This window comes from Coenobita brevimanus, chromosome 86 (genome assembly GCF_032717465.1).
Source record: "Coenobita brevimanus isolate Jiangsu-jjx chromosome 86, ASM3271746v2, whole genome shotgun sequence".
Classification (NCBI taxonomy): Eukaryota; Metazoa; Arthropoda; class Malacostraca; order Decapoda; family Coenobitidae; genus Coenobita; species Coenobita brevimanus.
Genome location: NC_137039.1, coordinates 23,963,998 through 23,987,076, shown reverse-complemented (window position 1 = coordinate 23,987,076; position 23,079 = coordinate 23,963,998). Strand labels below are relative to the sequence as shown.

The 23,079-nt window shown below is 40.3% G+C and overlaps 1 protein-coding gene across 3 annotated transcripts in view; it reads right to left on the bottom strand.

Moving 5' to 3' along the window:
• Nucleotides 1-21,946, bottom strand: part of LOC145410792 (CWF19-like protein 2) — a 38,397-nt gene extending 16,451 nt beyond the window's left edge. For 2 of the 3 annotated variants that reach the window (XM_080280900.1, XM_080280902.1), the window contains exons 1-9: nucleotides 21,778-21,946; nucleotides 14,639-14,836; nucleotides 9,233-9,406; nucleotides 7,592-7,702; nucleotides 4,823-5,017; nucleotides 4,117-4,583; nucleotides 3,797-3,898; nucleotides 1,579-1,753; nucleotides 428-625 (exon numbers count right to left, since the gene is read on the bottom strand). In XM_080280900.1, coding sequence (XP_080137026.1) covers nucleotides 428-625; nucleotides 1,579-1,753; nucleotides 3,797-3,898; nucleotides 4,117-4,583; nucleotides 4,823-5,017; nucleotides 7,592-7,702; nucleotides 9,233-9,406; nucleotides 14,639-14,836; nucleotides 21,778-21,870 — 1,713 coding nt within the window. In that variant the 5' untranslated portion in view covers nucleotides 21,871-21,946. The remainder of the gene's footprint in view (nucleotides 1-427; nucleotides 626-1,578; nucleotides 1,754-3,796; nucleotides 3,899-4,116; nucleotides 4,584-4,822; nucleotides 5,018-7,591; nucleotides 7,703-9,232; nucleotides 9,407-14,638; nucleotides 14,837-21,777) is intronic. The other variant, XM_080280901.1, reaches the window with a different exon arrangement.
• Nucleotides 21,947-23,079: the final 1,133 nt, after the last annotated feature.

Below are 23,079 nucleotides of genomic sequence, written 5' to 3'. Positions count from 1 at the left end.
AACCAGTGACACAAACAACATAAAAAACAACATAACTTGAAGTTGAGAGTCTTCAGGAGAGTACAATTTGCCTTATTTTTTGAAAGATTTATATACTGTGCACATGCCTTCCTAATTCTGATCTCTAAATACATACTCTTGTAAGCACCAAGATTCTTGGTCAGCATATTACTAACAATTTCAAACCCAGTGAGCTGAAAGCACAATTCTCCTTGACCATATGGCAGAACACAAATGAAAGAATCACTCTAAAAGTAAGGTCCTGAATCTCATTCTTTTGTATCTCCACTGCCTCCTATTGAGAAAATACATGTTTTTGACCACACAAATACCCGCTTTTTCCTAGTCCAAAATATCAAGCTACCATACGATACCTGTGTACACTTTTCTGAACTTGCAAGGCATCAGTCACTGTTTTGACACCTACCTCATTCCCAATGAGTTCTGCTTTCATAATCTTGGCAGCCAATTCATTCATTTCCTTGTCATTCAATAGAGGTCCTAGTGGCTGTGTGGCTGGTGCTGTCCCACAGCTGCTGCCATCACCACCACCACCATCACTAGATGCTGATGGGCCAGCTTTGTCTGTGTTATGCATGCTTTTTCTAGGTACTGCATCTTCCTTCTGGAGAGAGACAGAAAAGCAAATATGGCCATAAGTAAAACAATTTAATTAGCTAATTATTAAAACCCAACTACTCATGCTGATATAAGGCAGAAAAGATCCAAAACAAGGCTCTTTCATCTTTTGCAATATTAATATGAAGATAAAGGTATTTGTAAATTCTTCCCTCCTCATCTTAATACACATAATATGATGGTGACAGTGGTATATTTAACATAAAAATATATGAATATCGCAGTAACGATATACTATGAAGACATATTTTATCAACAATCCTGGAGGAGGCATGACTAGTAAAACTGCAACCTGCATATCTGGATTGTATGAACTGTATTCTGCACTGTAAAGAAATCTTACTGTACATATACAAAAAATAAGTACAGTAACATACACACATACATCATCTAATCCTGCGTTGCCCCATGAGAAGCGTAGGAGCCCGGAGCTATGCAAGTTGGTAATAAATAACACAGTAATCCCTCGACTATCCGGATGTCCATTATCTGAACAATCCATTATCCAGACACTGTGATCTGGCTGTTGGAAACCATTACTCACATATTTTTTCCATTTTATCCAGACAAAATGCTTGCATCCAGGTGGAAATTATGGACAAGCAAACATTTTCACCATCCGTTATTTTCATGTCAATGCAGGGTATGGCATTGCAATGGTGATTGCTTGTCTGTGGTTGATGAGTCTGTTTGACCATGAAATTGCTTGGCTGTGGTTTATAGGTCTGCCTGACCAGACAGAGTAGTGTAAAATACCAGGAATAAGTGCTGTGTAATGTACTGTAGTGGCCTTTTATAATGGCTTTCAAATTAGGGTAAGGGGGGCCAGGGGAGAAGTCCATTATCCAGATGGATCCACTATTCAGACATGCCTTTGGCTCTATTCTGTTGGATAACTGAAGGGTTACTGTAATAATAATGTAATAATAAACATAGTACCTTTGCCTCATCTTCTGATTCAGAAGACGTGCAAGATGTTGCAGATGATGATGATGATGGGACCCTCCTCGATGGCTGGGGGTCTGGTTGTTTGGGTTGATCTCGAAATTCTTGTTTTTTCCATCCCTGTCCACTTTTTGATGAGTCTCTGGATGTAACATTCAAGAAGGATCTGCTGGTACAGACACATCAAAAAATGAATCTACTGTACATGCCTTTTTACAACTATGATATAGCTATACTATTATTTCTGTCTAAGGAGACCATAAAATAAAATGATGAATAGCTATAAAAGCGATACGACAAAGAGTACACTGCATACCAGTAACAACGCCCATTCAAATGGATAGTTCTGCCATTTTTTTTTAGCTGATAACTTATTTTAGATAGGGTCCCAACAGTGAATATAATGCATGCTTAAAGTTCCCAAGAATCCCACCAATGCTCACATAATATTTCAAACAAACACCTATAATGTCAGCTTGCAACAACGTTATGGCCAACAAAATAGCTACAATTACACACACAAGCATCTCCTTTTGAAATATTTACAATGATATTCTACTGAATGAGGATCCTTCTGCAACTTCTTATGCATATGTGCTGCTTATCACATTATATCACATCACATACTGCACATCTAAAAAAAAAACTTATTAACCCCTTTAGCAAGATGATGATAATTGCAGTTTATTCTTGCACCTGCTAGATAATTTCATGCCATTCAGGAAAGGCCTATTACAGTGAAGGAATAATGTATACTGTTTCTTGTTAATTTCTTCACTACGAGCTTTTTTTGGTTAGATACAATTGTCTGGGAGGTGACAAGAGAATTATATAAAAGATCTCATCATAGCGAAGTGGTTGAAAGTGAAAATCTGATACATGACTACCTGTATCACAAACGATAAAAACACAAATGCATGTCTGACCACTGCAGTGTATGTGAGAAGCAATGACATCCAAAGCCAATGCATCTATATTTTCTGCCACACTGATATTTACAGCCACAGGAAATAAGGAATACATGTAACAGCAACTCTGGCACTGCTGGCTTCATGCTACACACTAATATTATCCAACCATCTTGAAATGCCGGCCCAGGATGTTGACTATCTTCACAGTACTGAAGCCTTTCACTTGCCCTTCAAATACTTTGGGGTGTTGTTTCATGCCTTCAAGGGACTGTTCCACTGGAGAACAGTCCTTGCACTCTTCCACATCACTGTCTAAAACTTTTATGAAAACAACCTACTTCACTTTATCTTCTGACATTTAGTGAGAGATGGGGGTGTTCATGATCCATTCACTCAATGCAGTGTTACTTTCACATGACTGCACAAAATAAAAAACAAGCCAAATGGCTTTCTGTAACCCAAGAAACCATTTACTATATTGGGTTGTAACCACCATTTAGCCAATAAGTGGATAATGGTCTGATGGGTCAAGCGCTCCAACTGTATAGGGCCCATATGGTTCTAAGTCTGAGGGATAGTTCAGGATGACTGTACACTCTTAGTATGGGCCAGTCTGTTCTGTCCATTAATTTCTTGATGTCAATGACCATCATCTAGTGATGTTCCCCTGCCCTATGGATCAACTGTCCTGGACCCATAAAGCACAGTTTAATCTCTAACCACCAACTGATGTGTATAGCCGAAAGCATCTTCCTGCCACCCTTTGAACTTTAACTTATCCTTACTCATTGATGGGACCACCTGGAGAATGGGGATACTTTCATTTGAAAGAGGAAGAGTTGGTGAGTCTTATGTATCTTTAATTGTTTCTCTGTCTATTATAGTTTGGCAGATATTAGGGTTTGAAGTAAGGGTATTTTTTTCCGTCACAGATATTCCCCATAGGGAGAAGCGTGCGACATTGGAAAACTCCCGGCATGTAGTAGTTAAGGGTGTATAATGCTGCACCTAAATGTCTGATGTGTGCACCCTGGACATTTCAATACATACCATTCTGTACATAAACAGAATGGCCACAGTAAACGTTTAGCTGAGGACATATGTTATCCACTTTCACCTTTTCAATTTCTCACTTTCCTCTGGTGGCTATGACCTGGTATGTTTCTATGCTCACATTTGATTTCTTTTAAATCATAAGTCAGGAAAGAATGTGACAAACATGTCCTAAGTGTGAAGTTCAAGTAGATGCAGTGGACCATTAGATGAACCTCCCACTACAACAAGGTATAGTACTGTGTTACCTGTTCATTTCTGCCTCCCCCGGCTTCAAGAACCTTGTGGCCAGAGAGGACTGTTTCGGTGCTGACCTAAAATCATCCACTGGCTTCAGCAGGCCTTGTACTCTGTAATATATAGCATATTAATTAAACTTTAAACTGCAGACCACTGGAACAATGCTGAATTGTACTTAAACCATCAATGATAAAAGTACAGTATCTAAATACATCCAGTACTAATATTTCAACATAAATGAATTACAAATCAATTCATTAAATGATATACAGTATATGCTGTCCTTACGATCCATAAATGCTGATGCAAAACTTAATTTCCAACTTACCTAGGTCTTCTATCTGAGTTAAAACTCCTTCTTTGGTCATCCTTACTCCTTCTTCTGCTTCCACTCCTGCTGCTACTACTGCTGTTGTAACTACTGTTACTACTACTGCTTCTACTGCTGCTACTGTATCTCCTATGCCTTCTCCTTTCTTTACTCCTGCTTCTCCTTTCCCTGCTTCTTCGCTCCCTCCTTCTGCTCCCTGATCTTCTTTTGTCATGTATGGAGTCTGATTCATTATCTCTGCCCCTACTTCTTCTCCTACTGCCTCTCTCATCATCATTTTCTTGTTTCTCGTTTCCTCTTCTTCCATAATCTTCACTACCTCTTTTGCTCTCTCTTTCATCACTCCTTTGTCTCTCCCTGCTTCTGCTTCTTCTCCTCGCACTCTCCTTTCTTTGCTTGCTTTCTTCTCTCTTTGTCTCTTGTCCTTCTGCTTGTGCTAGTAATTCATTATACTTTTCCAATGACTGAAAGGAAAGAAAAATATCATCACCATTATCATCATCATCATCTTGCCTCTTTTTTCCACCTGCCTCACTCTAGATTTCTTCATCACATGTAAACACAGTAATCTAGGTTACAGTAGTGAATATAAAGATAAACGCTATGATGTAAGAGTTAACTACATTTCAACCAAAATACTCATAGCAATTGACAATTCAGTACCTTAGACATCTAACTAAAACACTGAAAAACAACCTCTCACCCCCCACCGCTCTGCTGCTATCTCTACCAGTGGTCTCTTCTCTTGCTGTGCCTGCTCTTGCGCTCGCTTCATGGACCGACGTAGCCATTCTGCATTCATCCCAGGACCTGCAACTGTTTCACAGCTCCTCTCCTCAGGCAAGCCAGTTCCACCATCTCGGAAATAAGGGTTGAGTTCTCGGGCATGGAAGCCTGGCTGAAGTAAAGTGCATAACATCTGTCACATAACACAAATAATTCATCTGTGTTTGTAAAAAGCAGGTATTATACATCAAAGCCATGACCAGTAATAAACCTTCAAAGAGGCCGTAACATTATTACTATTATTACATATCAACTCACTTTTCCTCAAGTTCTTTTTAGTAATACCAAAGATTAAAGTTTTAAATGTACTACCAGTAACTACATCTCATCTGGCTGACATCACACAAATACAGTACAACAAAGTCTAGCAAAGCAACGTCTTTCTTCATCATACATCAAGGAGTAAAATTACAATGGATTTATTAATCTAGAAAACCCCAAAGTAAGCCAGAGGATTTATGAGTCTGGTAGTGGTAGCTGGGGATGCTCACCATCCACACACTCAGCGTACTGCTGCTTTGGGTGTCTGCCCTTTCCTCTCTTCCTTCCTTCCTCTTTCGTCTTTCTTTCCTTCATTCTTTCCTCTTCCTTCTGCCTACAGGTGACTTTACACTCCCTCTTCTGTCTTTCTCTTCTTCATTCTTTCCTCTTCCTTCTGCCCATGGATGACTCTACAGTACACTGAGTGACAGGCCAAATGGTTTCCTGTACACCAGAAAACCACTTACTATGCTGGGTGGTAACCATATAACCTAATTATGGAGCCTGGTGGTTTGGTGAGCAATGGTGCTCCAATTGGATTGAGCCTGTGTAGGTTTATATCCAAGGAGTGGTTAGGGTTTACTGCTCATGTAATGCCACTCAAGGATGAGTGAGGCTGGTCATTCTTATCTTAAATGCCAGGATCAACTTCCTTAGCCCCGGGCTCCTATGCTTCTCATGGGGCAACAAAGGATTTGATGATGGAAAGATGGATGGATGGAAAACCAAAAGTAAACCAGTAATAACTCATTTTTATATAAAATTTCTTTGGATATATATATATATATATATATATATATATATATATATATATATATCCAGTCGGATTGAGCCGGTGAAGGTTTACTGTATATCCAAGGAGTGGTTGGGGTTGATTGCTCATGTAATGCCACTCAGGGATGAATGATGCTGGTCACTCTCATCTTAAATGTCGAGACCAACTGCCTAGCCCAGGGCTCCTACACTCCTCTTGGGGTAATGTAGGATTGGATGATGGATGGATGATATATATATATATATATATATATATATATATATATATATATATATATCTTACATTATTGATTCTAAGTGTATCTCAGATAATGAAGATAACTGGTCTAAAATCTGAGGTACTTGTTTTGCCACCCTTTTTCTGAACTGGGATTCCAACTGTTATCTTCCCCAGACCTAGCACAAGTCCCATATTTTATCATCATCTCAACTGACTTTCTCCCTCCTGGGAACCCTTTACAGGGGATGGCCATGAAAGAACTGCCTCAAGCGTACTAGATTCTCACTTCACTCTCTCACTTTCTCAAACACTCCACTTCCTGTACATCCCATTTTTAGCAATTCACTGAAAATTGTGGATAAAAAGCCACTCAAATCTTCTTTATATTACTTCAGTACACAGAGTACACTTCATCAGTTTCAAGAAATCTGTGAGATTTTAGTTAGTCTCTAGCATGTAGTTATCTTTTATTAACTGTAACTTCACGGAGAATACTACCGCCTCCACCAGTGCATAATATATTATGTTATATATTATATTATCTTATATATTATATTTTCAACATCCTGTCAGGGAGTTCCCAACACTGAGCAAGCTCAAGGTGGTGGTGATTGTGATGCTGATGCTGATGATTATCAGTATGTTCTATGAAAAGAGAAGAGATGAGAAGAAAAGAGAGAGAGAGAGAGAGAGAGGACATAAGACACGCCAAGACAAGAATTAGAGCAAAGAGACAGGAGTCAGCAACTTAAACTCACTAAATAATCTTAAATTATTGTCCCATTCCAGTTTTGTTTTGTCAAGGTTCAGGAAGCTACATTCCAATGGAACTGGTTCTGGTAACCTGAGCTATTGCCACATATTCTTCTTGGTAGCTATTTCGATCCATGTTTATGAAAGTCGCCCAATTTTCCTGATACTCTGGTTCTAGTCTTTTCATTTATTTAATGATTACCCTCACCATCACCTCCACCACTTATGACAATGCTCACAATGCAATTACACTCGGTATTATCACGTACTGTACATAAAGCAACAAGTACTGTACTTACTACCATACAGCACTAACCCTTCTGCTTTATTATTCCTCACTGCAGTTCCTCTTTTCCTATGTATACAGTTCTATCTATCTATCTATTGCCAGACCCCTAATCCTTCTATGTTCCTCTTCTTTTCTCACCTTGGCTTCACTTGGTCTAACTCTTCATCTTCCTTACTGTTACTGGTGTCTAAAACAGGTAGTAACCTTTTCATTCTTCTCTTTCTGTTCAGTTCAGTTCAACCTTAAGTATTCATTTTATTACTGTACTTTACTGGGCATGGTGTTGATAGTTCTTCTACTTATATGCTTCCTCTTTTTGTTTTCTGGATCCTACTTCACTTCATCCTTTGATGGGAAACAAGGTGGTGGTGATGATGATGATGATTTACCTTTTCTGCCTCTATCTTCCTTCTTTCTTCCTCCTCCTTTTGCTTCTTCCTACTGGTGCCCTCACGTTCCCTCATCTGCTCTCGGGAATATGTTCCAAACAGAGAGGTCATCTGAAAATGTGATAAACAAGATACAGTACTATACAGTAATCCCTTGGTTACAGCACACTTCATTATCCATCCAGATTAAAATATGTACGCCCGTCATTACTGCGCACTTTCAGGCCAAAATCTCTTCATTGTGCACCTGAGCTAGGCCAAGCACGATACTTGGCCCACCAAGACACACAAACAAGTGGTTGGGACTGCTAACTCTCCACTCGCTAGCTGTGGGACTCCTTGCCTCAATCCCACCTCGAATCTCTCCAAGGTAGGCTAAGTGTACCCAATACCTAATTAAATATTCTCTCCTTTTTCATCATTTTCTATTAACTTAACCATGCCTATGTGTTTCTGGTACTTACCTTAACATTATGTATGTATTTAGTGGGTCTAAAATGACATAAACAGAAAATTTGGGTTGGATGCTGGGTGCTTAGGACCAATAAGGATAAATCCCATAGATTCTGGGTCTTTGTTATGGCAAGTTTCCATTATCACACACCATGTGTCGTTCCAATTATGTGTGATAACGAAGGGATGGCTGTACAATAATATATCACACTGCAAAAGATAAAACGTGGAACATGACAGACTGTAAATTTAATTTAGGCAAACATGTTGGAGCCTTTATAAACAATATGAATATCTTTTCACATGCTATTATGCTAATAATACAAAATCTCTAATACAGTATCTCCTTCCACTAGTTAACACCATGTACCACATAAAATACTAACCACATGTGCAATTCAGTACTTAAAACACAGTATTTAAAAGCTGTACTTCACCTCTCCAACTTAGCTCTAATGAAACTAATACATTATATCATTATTAAGTAGTATTTCAAACAATTACACATACACCAAATACTTGTTCCTGTGGCCATTTCTAGACCTTCCTTCAAGCACATGAAATCCAAATAATTTCATTCTTGCTACCACCAGACAGTCTAGTTCAACTCTGAAATGGCTTCTCATTACAGTAGAAGTCCGATTTTTCGGCATCTATGGGACCAGGCAAGTGCCGAAAAATCAAAATTGCCGAATTATCAAAAACCCTACCCACTCAGTACCTTCTATGTTTCGGTGAACACTATCATCACTACTCATATCATTACAAATGTGTTTGGAGAGAGTACTGTATACTGTTTGATACTGTACAATACTGTAATCAATACAGTACTATACATGAATATGAAAAATAAAGAAATTAGTGAACATACTGTACAGTATATAAATGTAATGAAACAGTAGGCCTACAAGTTCACATGCACTTACCTAAACTTACAGTAGGTTCCTTATTTACATATGTACAATAGAAGGGGTTGATTGGAGTCTGCTACTGCTGGAAGAAGTCCCCAGCAGTAGAGGGGATGAAAAAAATCGGAAAATCTGCCGAATGATCAAAGATTTTCGTAAATGGGACTATTTCTCAAAACTGCCGAAATGTCAGATTTGCCGGGGAATTGGATGCCGAAGAATTGGACTTTTACTGTACTATGGATCAGTTATGATACCGTAACACATATCTGAGACAAACCTCCATCCACTCATCACGTTTGACTGGTTTCTCGGTGGGGTGTGGGTCTTGTGGCTGGGAAGGTGTAGGTATGGGAGGTGTACGGACAGGCTTGGGGCTACCCTCTGCCATACCTGGTGTTGAAGAGGAGGCACTCTTCTCAACCCACACACCTTCATCATCAGTTTCATTGCTCTATGGCAGAAAAACATTAATCATCATCATCATCATCATCATCATCACAAATAATAATAATAATAATAATAATAATAATAATAAGTAATAATAATAAAAATAATAATAATAATAAAAATAATAATAATAATAATTATCATCATCATCATCATCGTCATCATTATCTGGTCCTTTGTTTTTCAAGAGCGCCAGTTCTTCCAATATGGAATTCACTAGCACTCAACACACTTTCAATATTTTTTTCAGTTTCAGAAAAAAAAAAAAAAAAGTTCTGTAATTCATATTCCAGCTCAGTCAGCATCAGTGGCAGCAAGGTAAACCCTATAATTATCCATCACAACATCTCTCCTGATCATGGCTCCTTTAAAAGAGAGAGGCTTTGAGCCGCCCCTTTATTATTAAATACACAGAAGTTCGGATATAAAAGAAGAAATAGCAGGAGCAACATCATCAACCATAATGGCACTATTACAGGGAACTGGAAAAGAGCATAGCATACATATTCTGTCATTTATTAACCACCAGCTGCCTATTCCCAAATTTTTAGAATATGCTAACTCTATCTATCTATCTATTGCCAGATGCCTCAATCCCGTTTGGGGTGGCCACAAACAAATCGCCTCCAAGTCGCCCTGTCCCCCGCCATTTCACTGCCCTGCTCCCAACTCACACCCCCCTCTCTCATATACCTCTCCACCCCATCCCTCCATCTCATCCTTGGCCTCCCCCTCCCTCTTCCCCCCTCCACCTCACTCACATACACTCTCTTCGTCAGTCTTTCGCCCTCCATCCTCTCCACATGGCCAAACCACCTCAGTGTGTTCCTCATAACGCTTCCTATCACATCCACATCCACACCACAACGCTCCTTTATATCCTCATTCGTCAGCCTGTCTCTCCACGTGACTCCACAGGCTCCTCTTAAATAACTCATTTCCACTGCTCTCACTCTTGACTTGTGTCCTTCCAACAATGTCCAAGCTTCACTTCCGTACGTTAGAGTTGGTATCACAATACTGTCATGTAGTAACTTTTTCACTTCCATGCTCACTTCCCTGTTTCTTTATCACTGCTTTCAAGGAACCAGCAACCTTTCTTCCCTGCTGTACCCTTTCAAGCACTTCACACTCCAAACCTCCATCCTTACTCATCACACTACCCAAATACTTAAACGTACTCACATTTTCCAATTCCTCACCATCTAACCTTGCTATACATTCACTAACTTCACCTCTCTCAAAGACCATCACTTTACTCTTCCCTACATTCACCTTTAGATTCCGTTTCTTACACACTCTCTCAAACTCATCCACCAAGCCTTGCAGCTCCCCTTCGTCTTCACTCAACAACACAGTATCATCTGCAAACAACAGTACAGGGAGTTTCCAAACACTATCCTCTCTCACCAGGGCCGCTCCAACATCCACTACCCTACCTTGTACCTCTTTTATTACCCCATCCATGTACAGATTGAACAACCATGGAGACATGACACATCCTTGTTTCAAACCAACTTTCAAAGAGAAAAATTCACTTAGTTCACCATCCACACGCACTGCAGCCTTCGCACCATCGTACATACTCTTCACAGCATTCAACAACTTCCCATCTACTCCATATATTCTTAACACTTTCCACAATCCTTGTCTATCCACCCTGTCATATGCTTTCTCCAAATCCATGAAAGCCGCATACAACTTCTTTCCCTTCTCTAGAAACTTTTCCACTAAAGATCTAAGAATGAATATCTGATCTACACAACCTCTTCCCTTCCTAAAGCCTCCCTGTTCTTCTCCAACTAATTTCTCTGTTCTTTCTCTAACTCTGTCTATAAGTATCCTACCATACACTTTTCCTATTATACTAAGAAGACAAATGCCCCTATGATTACCACACACTTCTTTTTCCCCTTTTCCTTTGTACAAGGGAATAATTATACCTGACTTCCAATCCTCCGGGACTCTACCTTCCTCCCAGGCCAATCTGCACATCTTCCACATCCATTCTACTACTATCTTTCCCCCATGCTTCAGCATTTCACCACACACTCCATCAATTCCTGGGGCTTTCCCCGATTTAACTTTCTTCATTGCTTCCACAACTTCTATCCTACTGATTTCTTCCTGTCTTCTCACCTCCCTCCTTCTCCCAGCCATTCCCCAGCCACTTATACTTGCATTACTTCCATCCTCTACGTTCAACAATTCCTTAAAGTGTTCTCTCCATCTGCTCACTTTTTCTCCCTTCTCCACTAGTAATCTACCATTTTTATCTTTCACTCCCCTGCTAACTTCACTTCCACCCTGTCTTACTCTTTTCACTTCTCTCCAGAACATTTTCTTACAGTCCCTCCACTTTGCACTCAAATTCCTTCCAAATTCCTCATCCACTCTCTTCTTACTCTCTCTTACTAATCTTTTCACCTCTCTCTTCCTTTCCACATATAACTCTCTCTTCCGCCTCTCAACTTCTTCCACGCCCCTATTTCTCACCCATTCATTGTATGCTTTCTTCTTTGTGCCACAGCCTGTTTCACCTCTTCAGTCCACCACGCTGTTCCTTGTACCCCCCTCCGCCTTCTCTTCCTTCCACACACCACATCACATGCTGCACATATTTCTTCTGTAAATATCTTACACACACCTTCCACGTCTCCCATCTGCTCCAATTCATATTTGCCCAATCGTTCCTCCACTTCTCTCTTATACTCTGCCTTTTTCTCATCCTCTTGTAACCTTTCCACTCTCCTTGCAACTACTCCTTCCTCTCGTCTTTCCCTTCTTCTATTCCTCCATCTCACTTGCATCCTAATTCTGGCCACCACCAAGTAGTGGTCAGAAAGTCCACTCCCCCAACCTCTATACACTCTTGCATCCTTTACACATCTTTGCATCCTTTCATCCACACACACATAATCAATCATTGCCTTCCTTTCATTCAGTTCACCACCCACCCTTCTCATCACTCGCCATGTATACCTGTGGATCATTTTATGCCTGAAGAGGGTATTGGCTATCACCAACCCCCTCCCAGCACAAATGTCCACTAACGCACTCCCATTCTCATCTATCTCGGCAGGCACACCCCACTCACCAACTATTCCATCCACCTTCACATTCCCAACTTTACCATTCATATCACCAATCAAAAACACTCTCTCATTCCTTCCAAACTTTTCCATGCACATTTCCACATTTGTCCAGAACTCTTCTCTCACTCTTCTAGCACGATCTTGCGTTGGCGCATACACACACACAATCGCCCACATTTGTATTCCAACTTTCAACTTTACCCACACAATCCTTGACCCAACTGATCCATACTGTCTTATGCTCTTCTTCCATCTTTTACTCACAACTATACACACTCCTTCCTTTGCCCTCTCATTCTCATCTACTCCTGCACATATACCCCATCCATACTCCCATTCTCTCACACTTTCTCCCCTCCATTTTGTTTCAGTTATTCCACATACATCCACTTTCGCACCCTCAAGCACCTGGACAATCTCTCTCTCTTTCACCTCATCATTCGCTCCTCTTACATTCCATGTACTCATTACCAAGTCCTTTGTCCGGTCCTGGGTCGTCATCGTTTGGTCAGTCCTTGTCCGAGGCTTCTTGTTTGTTTTTTTAGTTAGTTGTTTTCCGGGGAGGGGCACTAACCCTCCGCCAACCCTTTTAGTCGCCTTTTACGACAAGCAGGGATACTGGGGGAGTATTCTTGAAAACCCCCTACCCCCAGGGGGGTAAAAAAAAAAAAAATAAAAATAAATAAATAAAAAAATCTCTGTCCCCCTGTTAGTACTCACACCCCATCCCTTGCAATCACAGAAACTCAACATGAACTTTAGTCTTTAAATTCAACTTCCACACATCATTATTCTGACACAACTTATACTGGATGGAATTAAAAAGAACCACATCTCATTAATAATTTAGCTATAATCATAAGAGTTACTAGAAAAGTACCAGAATACAACTGTTCCTCTTCTGTACACAGGTTTTATCTGCCCCTGTGTAGAGTACAACTCTTGTGTGTGGGGAGGCTCCCCACATACAGCTCTTTTCAACAGGGTGGAGTCAAAGGCTATTCATCTCATTAACTCTCCTCCTCTTACTGGCTCCCTTCAACCTCTGTCTCTTCGCTGCACTGTTGCATCTTTATCTCTTTTCTATCACTACTTCAATGGTCACTGCTCCTCTGAACTGTCTGCTTCCATTCCTTCACCTCTACGACGGGCACGTAGCATCCGTCTAGCAGCAAACTCTCATCCCTTTTCTGTCCAACTCTCTAATGCAAGAGTTAACTGTTACTCCCAGTCTTTAATTTATGCAACAGGTCATCTCTGGAACTGTCTCCCTCTGTCTGCATTTCCTGCTAGCTATGATCTCCAGTCTTTCAAAAGCAATGTGTCCAGGCATCTTGAAATGATCAGATCTTGAATTTGGCTCTCTTTTGTATTTTGTTTTTCTCTTGGAAGGAACAGTTATTGTGAGCTCGTGGCCTTTGGTTCCTTCTTCCTAGCATTAAAAAAAAATAAATAAACGATTCCTTCCCTTCATGACCTATCCTCTCCCTTTCTTCTTTAACAGACTTCTCTCATTAAGGTGATTAAATAATAACATCAAAACACATGCAGCATATATACCACACTAGTTTTAACAATACATATTCATATACTATCTAAAATTACATTCATTTAAAAATATAGTGACTGCCTCACCAACAAAATGGACTTTCATATTTTTCATTCCATGCAGACATGAATCTCATACAATTCTCACGTTAACACACTTTAACAACTGCCCTTAGAAAGTAGAAGAAATTGTCAGACTTACACGGTACACATGAACAAAGCTTTTTCTTATGAATGCTGCAAGTACACCACCGTACTAGTCAATCAGACTTGGATAATGACCATATTATCCAATGCAGTAACCAACTCCACCTCACAAAAAAAAAAATGCAAAGTTTTCTTTATGGATTACAATATATTACCATCATCTATGACACCCTGCTCCTTCCTGGGAACTCCCTGACAAGGCATGGTCTTGATAGAATCGCTGATAAATTACTTTATCTTTACATACCTCTCTCTTACTCTCTCAGAATGCCTTTTTTCCCTTCCTTCTCCCACCAATACACACTACTGTTCCACTCTTCCATACTACACAACATTAATCATATGGATAGCCTGCTGTCCTGAACTACAACCATGCAATAACTTACTGAGGATGAGGAATCACTTTTCTTCTTCTTCTTTGTTTTCTTTTCTTTCTTCTTCTTTTTTTTCTTCTCTTTCTTTTTCTTCTTGCTAGTATGCGTGGACTGGAGGCGAGACTCTACTGATGGCAGCATCCAGGAGTGCTCCCCTCTCTGTCGAGCCTCCTCCTGCTGCTGCTGCTCAGCCTCATATTTATTTTTTGCCTGTAATAAAGGAAGCATTTCACAGATGAATTTGGTATACACAATGACACAAACACCTGAATTCTGATCTTTACCTATTCAGACACAGGACATCATTTTAATTGTACTACTGTTATCTCCAGATTATTCAAATAACTTTAGCGATTAGATATAGACTTCTTTAATCCCACAACTACTAGAGGTTCTTCCTTGGCTGAGTAAGATTGGTGTACATACAGTAAATGTGTGACAGGTAAAAATGGAAAGTGAGACAAAGGATGAGATCAAGGGATGGAGTGGAGCAATATATGGTTGAAAGGGGATATGAGCTGGAGGGAAGGTAGAAGATAGGATGAAAACGACGTGGTTTGCTTCTGAACTCCCCTCCATGATTAATGCATCTGGCTTCAGATATATATATATATATATATATATATATATATAGACAGACTGATAGGAAGACACAGATAAGCAGGTAGATAGACAAATAGACAATACAGACATACAGGTACACAGACAGACCATGTGACAGAGAACAAAAAACTCTATCCACTGAACCAAAGAAAAGTCTGCATGTAGCAGCCTAAACTGAATATGAATCTGAATGGATACAACACTGCCTAAAATTACTTCAATAGGCTGGAATTGAACTAATTAGGACAAAATAAACATGAAACATCTGCATGGGTCTACAGTGGCCAAAAGATATTCACTCGTAATTAGGGTATGCAAGAAAACTGGATAACTGGCCAATCTGACTGTTGTCCTGACAGTTAATTTGGCAGGGCTCAGATACAGTACTTGAGGCCTGTGTGCTTTGTACTTTGTACTTAGCACAGCCTACCCCATCATGGGTTCCTGTTTTCCTCCAGTTCTGCATTTGGCAACAGCCCCTCTAAGATCTTTCACACATGGAATATAGTGTATCTCTCTAGTCTTCACTGAAGGGAGTACAGGTTCTGCTCTTCAACCTTCCCCCGTAATTTAGGCACTGCAGACCAACTATTCTGAAGAGGGAAGTCCTGTGTGGTGCTTGCAGCATAATATCCTGTCTTACATGACGGCCAAAGGTGGTATAAATATTCTAATCCTGGGTGTACCCAAATCTTCCATAGCATACAGGATTTTCCTTTTGTTCTAAAGGTACTCAGGATCCATCCTGCTAAGTGGCATACCATCTTGGTGATTTTAAAATACCCGGTAATGATGTGAAAAGATGGCATCACTACTCATGTATACCCCATGATCTTTTGCGTGTTCTTTTGTTTTGATATCCTAATTGTGGTACTTGTACCCAGTTCCAGTCTTTATATTTTCTTTCCTCCTGTACCGTACCTCAAGAGTTCAAACTTTTCACCGTTTAGGGCCATGCTGTTCTTTTCTGCCCATTCAGTTACTGTATTTAAGTCTCTCTCTGTAGTATGTCCATATCTTCATGAGTTCTTATTTTTCATCACATACAGATGTCATTAGCAAATGATGTAGCAGTGAGGTACTTCAGGTCTATATCATGTCTATGGTAATTGTTAGGAAAAGCATTAGTCCCAGTATTGACCCTTGTGAAATGCAGCTTTTAAATCTGCTTTGGGATGACTGACTTCCTTGCACTGTGATAACTTGATATCTGTTTGCAAGAAAGCTATGGATCCACCTCCCTACTTCATCATCTATGCCATGGCCCCTGAGTTCATGGAGGAGGATGCCATGATCTATTTGGTACTTTATCAAATGCTTTGGCAAAGTCAAGGTACCATAGATCATATATGCCTTGCCTCCTTCTTGGGTTATTTCTAGTATGGTTTCGTAGTGCTGAAACTGTGACAGATAGGAGCTTCCTTTCCTGAAGCTATGCTGTTCATCATTAAAGATTTCAATTTTCTCTGTGTTGTCCAAAATTTTGGCCCTCAGGAACCTTTAAAATAATTTGATGATATGAGAAGTAAGTACCACTGGTCACTATCAGCTTGTCTCTCCCTTACTTCCTCCTTTGTGGGTTGGGGTTACTGTTCTTGGTTTAAGTTCACTTGGAACTGATCCAATGAGGTGGGATTTTGCCTACAGGAGTTTCAGTAGTGTAGTGAGCTATTCCTTGCAGTTTTTAAGAAGCACAGCATGAAACCCTTCTGCTCCTGCTGCTACGTCTGGGGCAATGCAGTTTATGGCTATGATGATCTCCCTAGTTCTTCTGATTGTGCACAGCAGGTTGTCTTTTGGGTCTTGCAGAAACAGAAGTGCCCAAAAATAGCGACAAAAAAATATACAAGGGTGTCATGTTGGACCTGAGATGTTTCCTCCTCGCTTGCTCAATGAACCAAAACCAGCATCCTCTCACTAAGGTAAGTGGCTTTTCAAAGTTAGGTTTAATGGCAGTCCAGATAATTAATTCCATGGAGGGTTCTGGTGGGGTGTTGCCCCCCAGTTAGGAACTTTTCTAGGTGTTTGTTATGTAATTTCAATGATTGTGGAAACAAAGGATATCTGAAATAAATAAGGGTAAAAATCATAGTATAGTCTTTAGTGGAAAAGTTTCTAGACAAGGGAAAGAAGTTGTATGCAGCCTTCTTGGATTTGGAGAAAGCATAGCCTATGACAGGGTGGACAGACAAGGAATGTGGAAAATATTAGGAATAAATAGGAAGCTGCTGAATGCTGTGAAGAGTATATATGAGGGGGCAAAGGCAGAAGTGCATGTGGATAGCGTATTGAGCGAATTTTTCCATCTGAATATTGGACAGAAACAGGGATGTATCATGTCTCCATGGTTATTCAATCTGTATATGGTTGGGGGTTATGAAAGAGATACAAAGTAGGGTCGTGGATGTTGGAGAATCCCCAACAAGGCATTGGAAACTCCCTGCACTGTTGTTTGCAGATGATACTGTATTGTTAAATGAAGACGAAGGGGAACTGCAAGGCTTGGAGGATGAATTTGGAAGTGTGTGTATGAAATGGGATCTAAAGGTGAATGTAAGGAAGAGTAAAGTTATGGTCTTCGAGAGAAATAAAGTCACTGGATGTCCAGTGAGGTTGGATAATAAGGAAACAGAAAATGTGAGTGCATTTAAGTGTTTGGGTAGAGTGATGAGTAAGGATGGAAGCTTGGAGGATGAAGTGCTTGAAAGAGTACAACAAGGAAGAAAGGTTGCTGGTTCTTTGAAAGTAGTGATAAGAAACGGGGAAGTGAGCATGGAAGTAAAAATGTCGCTCCATGACAGCATTGTGATACCAACTCTAACGTATGGATGTGAAGCTTGGACCCTGTTGGAGGGGCACAAGTCAAGAGTGAGAGCAGTGGAAATGAGTTATCTGAGAGAAGCATGTGGAGTTACATGGAGAGACAGACTGACAAATAAGGAAGTGAAGGAGCATTGTGGTGTGGATAAGGATATGACAGAAAGCATTAGGAGAAATACACTGAAGTGGTTTGCTCATGTGGAGAGCATGGAGAACGAGAGACTAATGAGAAGAGTGTATGTGAGTGAGGTGGAGGGGGGGAGAGGGAGGGGAAGGCAAAGTATGAGATGCAGGGATGGAGTGGAGTGGTATATGAGAGTGAGGGGTATGAGCTGGGAACAAGGCAGTGAAATGACAGGGGACTGGATGGCATGGAGGCGATTTGTTTGTGGCCACCCCTTATGGGATTAAGGCATCTGGGTATAGATAGATGGACAGACAGAATATTTTAACCACACAGGAGTAGGTCTTCCAAATTATCCTATTGCAATGAGCCTTTCCCAAGATATTGCTTTGTTTCATTGATTACCACATATACCTTACTGGACATTTTTAAAATTTTACCTGTGAAATACATTAAGGCTTCTTACTGCACATACCATCAGTCTGATCATGTTACCAGCAAGAGCTAAACTTGCTCCCAAACTCTCCTATTATATGTGTTGCATTTAGCATAATTTCATATTCCTTACCAATGCATTTCATTTGGATAATTTTGGTTAATATACGCAGGGATGGGATAGAACAGGACAGGGTTAGGTTATGACAAGTTAAGGCCGGTTCACACGGGCAAAATCGTGGTCATTTTTTGCAGGAATTTGCTTCCCATTAGAAATTCCAGTTGTTTTTTTCGCAGGTATGGAGAGACTGACAGGTCGGTCTTTTTTTGCCAGAATTGGGAGAAAGAAATTGGGCCGATTTAAATGGAAGCACCGAACAAGGCAAAGCTCTGGGAACAAAGACGAATACAACCTCTTGTGTTTAAACTACTACTACTACTAATCTCAATTTAACGTTCATTCCAGTTTGGGTGTATCTGATATGAGCATGAGTATAAAAGCATGATTATTTAAGTATGAGTTAAAGGTGAAGGAATCTTGTACATGATTTACACTTAAGAAAATTTATGCATACAACCCCTGACACCACCGGAAAGCTGAGTGGCAGTAAAGGCCTATTCACAGGAGCTAAATCGCGGCCATGAGGGCTCATCTTGAAGTAGGAAAAGTGCAAGTGCCAGTGCAAGAGCTGCACACCTAGTACGAGTACAGTGGTCCATCTTTGTTTGTAAACACTGTTGCTGCATTCCTGCCTCTGCAGTCCCCATACATGTGAACACCTTTCTGGGAGAAATGTCGAAATCAGCATTATTTTCCCACAAATCGGCGAAAAATATGGCCACGATTTAGCTTGTGTGAACCGGCCTTTAGGTTAGAATATGTCAGATCAAGACATACTAAATTACATTCAATAAGTTAGGTCTGAGATTGTGATTTGGACTGACAGGTATTTTGGGGCGTTCAAAATCGGGTTAAATAGCAATCACTGGTGGTTAAATTCATGAAGGGGTCTGTGGGTGAATCCCCTAAATACAGTAAGCTACGTTAGCACAGGGTTGGATCATTATGTTTCCTATAACTCTGAATGTTTGATATACTGACGCATCCCATCAGCAAGGTCACTGGTATGATAAATACTGTACGTCCAATTGGGGAGATGTTGATAAACATGCTTACTCACACAGTTTACTCACCTGGTTGGCTACCCCATTACAATAAACAGTATGGCTCGGCAGGAATCTGCTTTTCAAGAAGCAGGGCAGCCCATACCTGCTGGCACGCCAGCCCCGTTCCCTATTTACATCATCATCAGAATAGACTATTGATTAGAGGCTGAGTTTTGTGCCATATGCACAGTGGTTGCACTACCTGAAGGATTTTGAATCATGAATCGTAGTTATTCAATATAATCGAACAGGATGTGACCTAGTTGTGAGTGGATGGACTTTTTAAATGATGCAACTGAGTCAGCACTAACAGTATCATCTGACAGAGAGTTCCAGAGGTCTATACATCTGACACCGAAGAACCTGCGTCTACACTCGGCTGAAGTGCGGGGTTTGGCCACCTTGAATCAATGGCCCCTGGTGTGAGTTAATGATGGAAGAGAAAAAAGCTCTGGCGGTGCAATTGGGGACTGGAGATGGAAGATTTTCCAGCATTTAATAAGGTCAGCTCTGATAAGTCTCCCTTTCACAGAATACAGGCCCAGGTTTTTCAGACGGTCAGCATAACTGAGTTCGGACAGGCCACTGATTTGCCTAGTCCATCTGCGCTGTACAAACTCCAGGAGACTCAGGTCTCCATGGTAGCCTGTATTCCATACAGTGGAGCCCAACTCCATGATAGGTCTGATGTGGGATTTGAATAGTCAACATAACAACAGAGGGTGGACTTCAATAAATTATTTGCCAGGCCTGCTGCCTTTTTTACGGTATTTCTTATGTGCGAATGAAATTTCAGAGAACTGTCAACCACGATACCCAAGTCTTTGTGTGTAGTTTCTACAGAGAGGCTGCTGTTGTTCATGTGATAGTGCTGAAGCGCGCCAATAGAGTTCCAATCTACTGGGCCTCTCTGACATCGTAGTACAGTGCACTTGTCAAGATTGAAACGTAAACCCCAGGACTCAGCGACATTGTATACCATATCTATGTCCTTCTGGCACGTACTTATATCTGCAGCTAATGAGGAACAGGTGTCTTGATGCAACTTGAAGTAAATCTTCAAGTCATCAGCAAAGAATTTGCATCTGGAGCGTATCTATGAGGGCAGAAAGTTTATATATACCAGAAAGAGCAAGGGGCCTAGAACAGATCCCTGGGGAACACCACTGAGAACATTCCTTGAGGAACTGGTGCAGCCGGACACAGACACTTGTATGGTGCGGCCGGACAGGAAATCAGAGATCCAGGTCAGCAAGGAACCACTGACCCCAAGTAGCCTCAGCTTGTCAGTGAGTATCGAATGGTTGATGATGTCGAAGGCTTTGCTAAAGTCAAACAAGACAACATCCACAACATACCCAGCATCCAACCATGCCGTAACGTCATTATACACAAGTAACAGTTGGTCGTCTACTGTTCTACCCTGTCTCAATCCATACTGCTCATTTGACAGCATTCCTTTAGTGTCAACGTAGTTGTATAATGCCTCTGTAATAAATCTTTCCAGGGTTTTACAGCAGACAGAGGTTACGCTAATAGGCCTATAGTTAAGAGGTGTGTGTCAAGAGCCTTTCTTGAATATAGGAATGATAATGGATTTTTTCCAATCCTGTGGCAATTTACCAATGGTGACGGACTTTTGAAATATAAAAAACAAGGGTAAGGCTAAGGCTAAGGCTGGTTGCTGCAGGCAAACTGGCAGCTGCTTTAAATACCCCCAGATTGGTATCTTTTGCAATCCACTTTTTGTAGTTTAAAATGAACAGGAAACTCTGTGCTACATACTGTACTAAAATTACAGTACATTCCTAAAGATCATGTGATACTAAAACAGTTTGAATTACTGTGCCTGCGGTAAAATAAGAATTAAAAAAAATTATCAAAATTCAAGCCTCCCCTAAATTGAAAACATACCAATTGAAGCACAGCCGCCTACTACCAATGGATGTCCATTTAGATTGCATTACTTCGTATGCAGTTCTAACAGCAAATAAATGCATACCTTCTCAAGGATGGCTTGCCTGGACTCACGTTCCCACTGACGCTGTTGCTCTTTTTTCCTCGAACTTTCGAAATTAATCAAGGGCATCGACATCTTCTATTCCAATTAACGTCTGTAAGTATATATAAGTTTATATCCAGTATAATGTACGAAAAGACGTGCTACGGTGCCACCCATCCAAGCCAAAGTCAGGGTTACCAACTTACCAAGTCCCAAAACTAGCGCCACAAACAGACCAAAACTAGCCCAAGTGACCCAACGCCAAAATCACATGACGACATCACTGACAAGTGATACACTACGGATATTACAGGGCCACAAAGAGCCCTGCTGAACAGTGGTATGAACGACATATAGGATATTTGGACTTAGTAGGGCAAGTCATAATCCTGCATACCAGTGGTCAGTGGTGCTAGTTACAAAGTTGACCACGACCAAAGCAGAATCCTGTTTCGAACACTTGGCGAGTGTTCGATCGCCAGTTCACAATCTCCTGTGTAACTAGTAGCGACTATACCGTAAATTAGTTTTGGTAATTTGATGATAAAATGACACTGTATAGCACAGCAGTGACAACCTTAACTCACCCACCCTAAACTACTTAAAAATAGCTCAACTGGGCGTGAAAACTTAAACCTTGGCAACTGTTGCTACCTTGATGTTTGTTTTTGTAGCATTTGATAGATATATTGTTAACATTAAGTTGATCATTTTTTTTTTTTTTTTTTTTTTAGACTGTCATTTAGTGTATGAATAAAATTCATATATTTTTTCAAAACACTTACTGAAAATAGGCTAACGGTCACTGTGCCTGCTCACTGTTAGCTTTTTATTGGCTAACTATACCTGTATACGTAAATGGATTTTTCATTAATTACTGTAAGATTTCGCATTGATTAAACACTCCAAGAAAATAAACTTGCGCAAAAAAAAAAAAAAAAAAAAAATCTGCCTGCCTGGCTGAGTGCCTGAGTAACGATGATCTCTGAACGTGCATTTACTCACAATAACAAATCTTATATCGGTTAGTTATCGTCAAAATGATAATTCCAAATGAATTTTAAATAAGTCAATCAATTACAAAAAGTGAAATGTAATTGTTGAAAAGTTCCACAGTTATAAAAGCACTACGTGCTTGAATACTTGAACGTATTACAAAGAAATACACTTTAAAATAATATCAGCATCTCAAAATATTAGCGGAGTTTTGGGGGGACTTTAATATATGATATTTTCTGTGTGACTATACTTTTACCCAAACGACAATTTGCATTACTTGAGCACGAGACTCCTCCTCCCTTC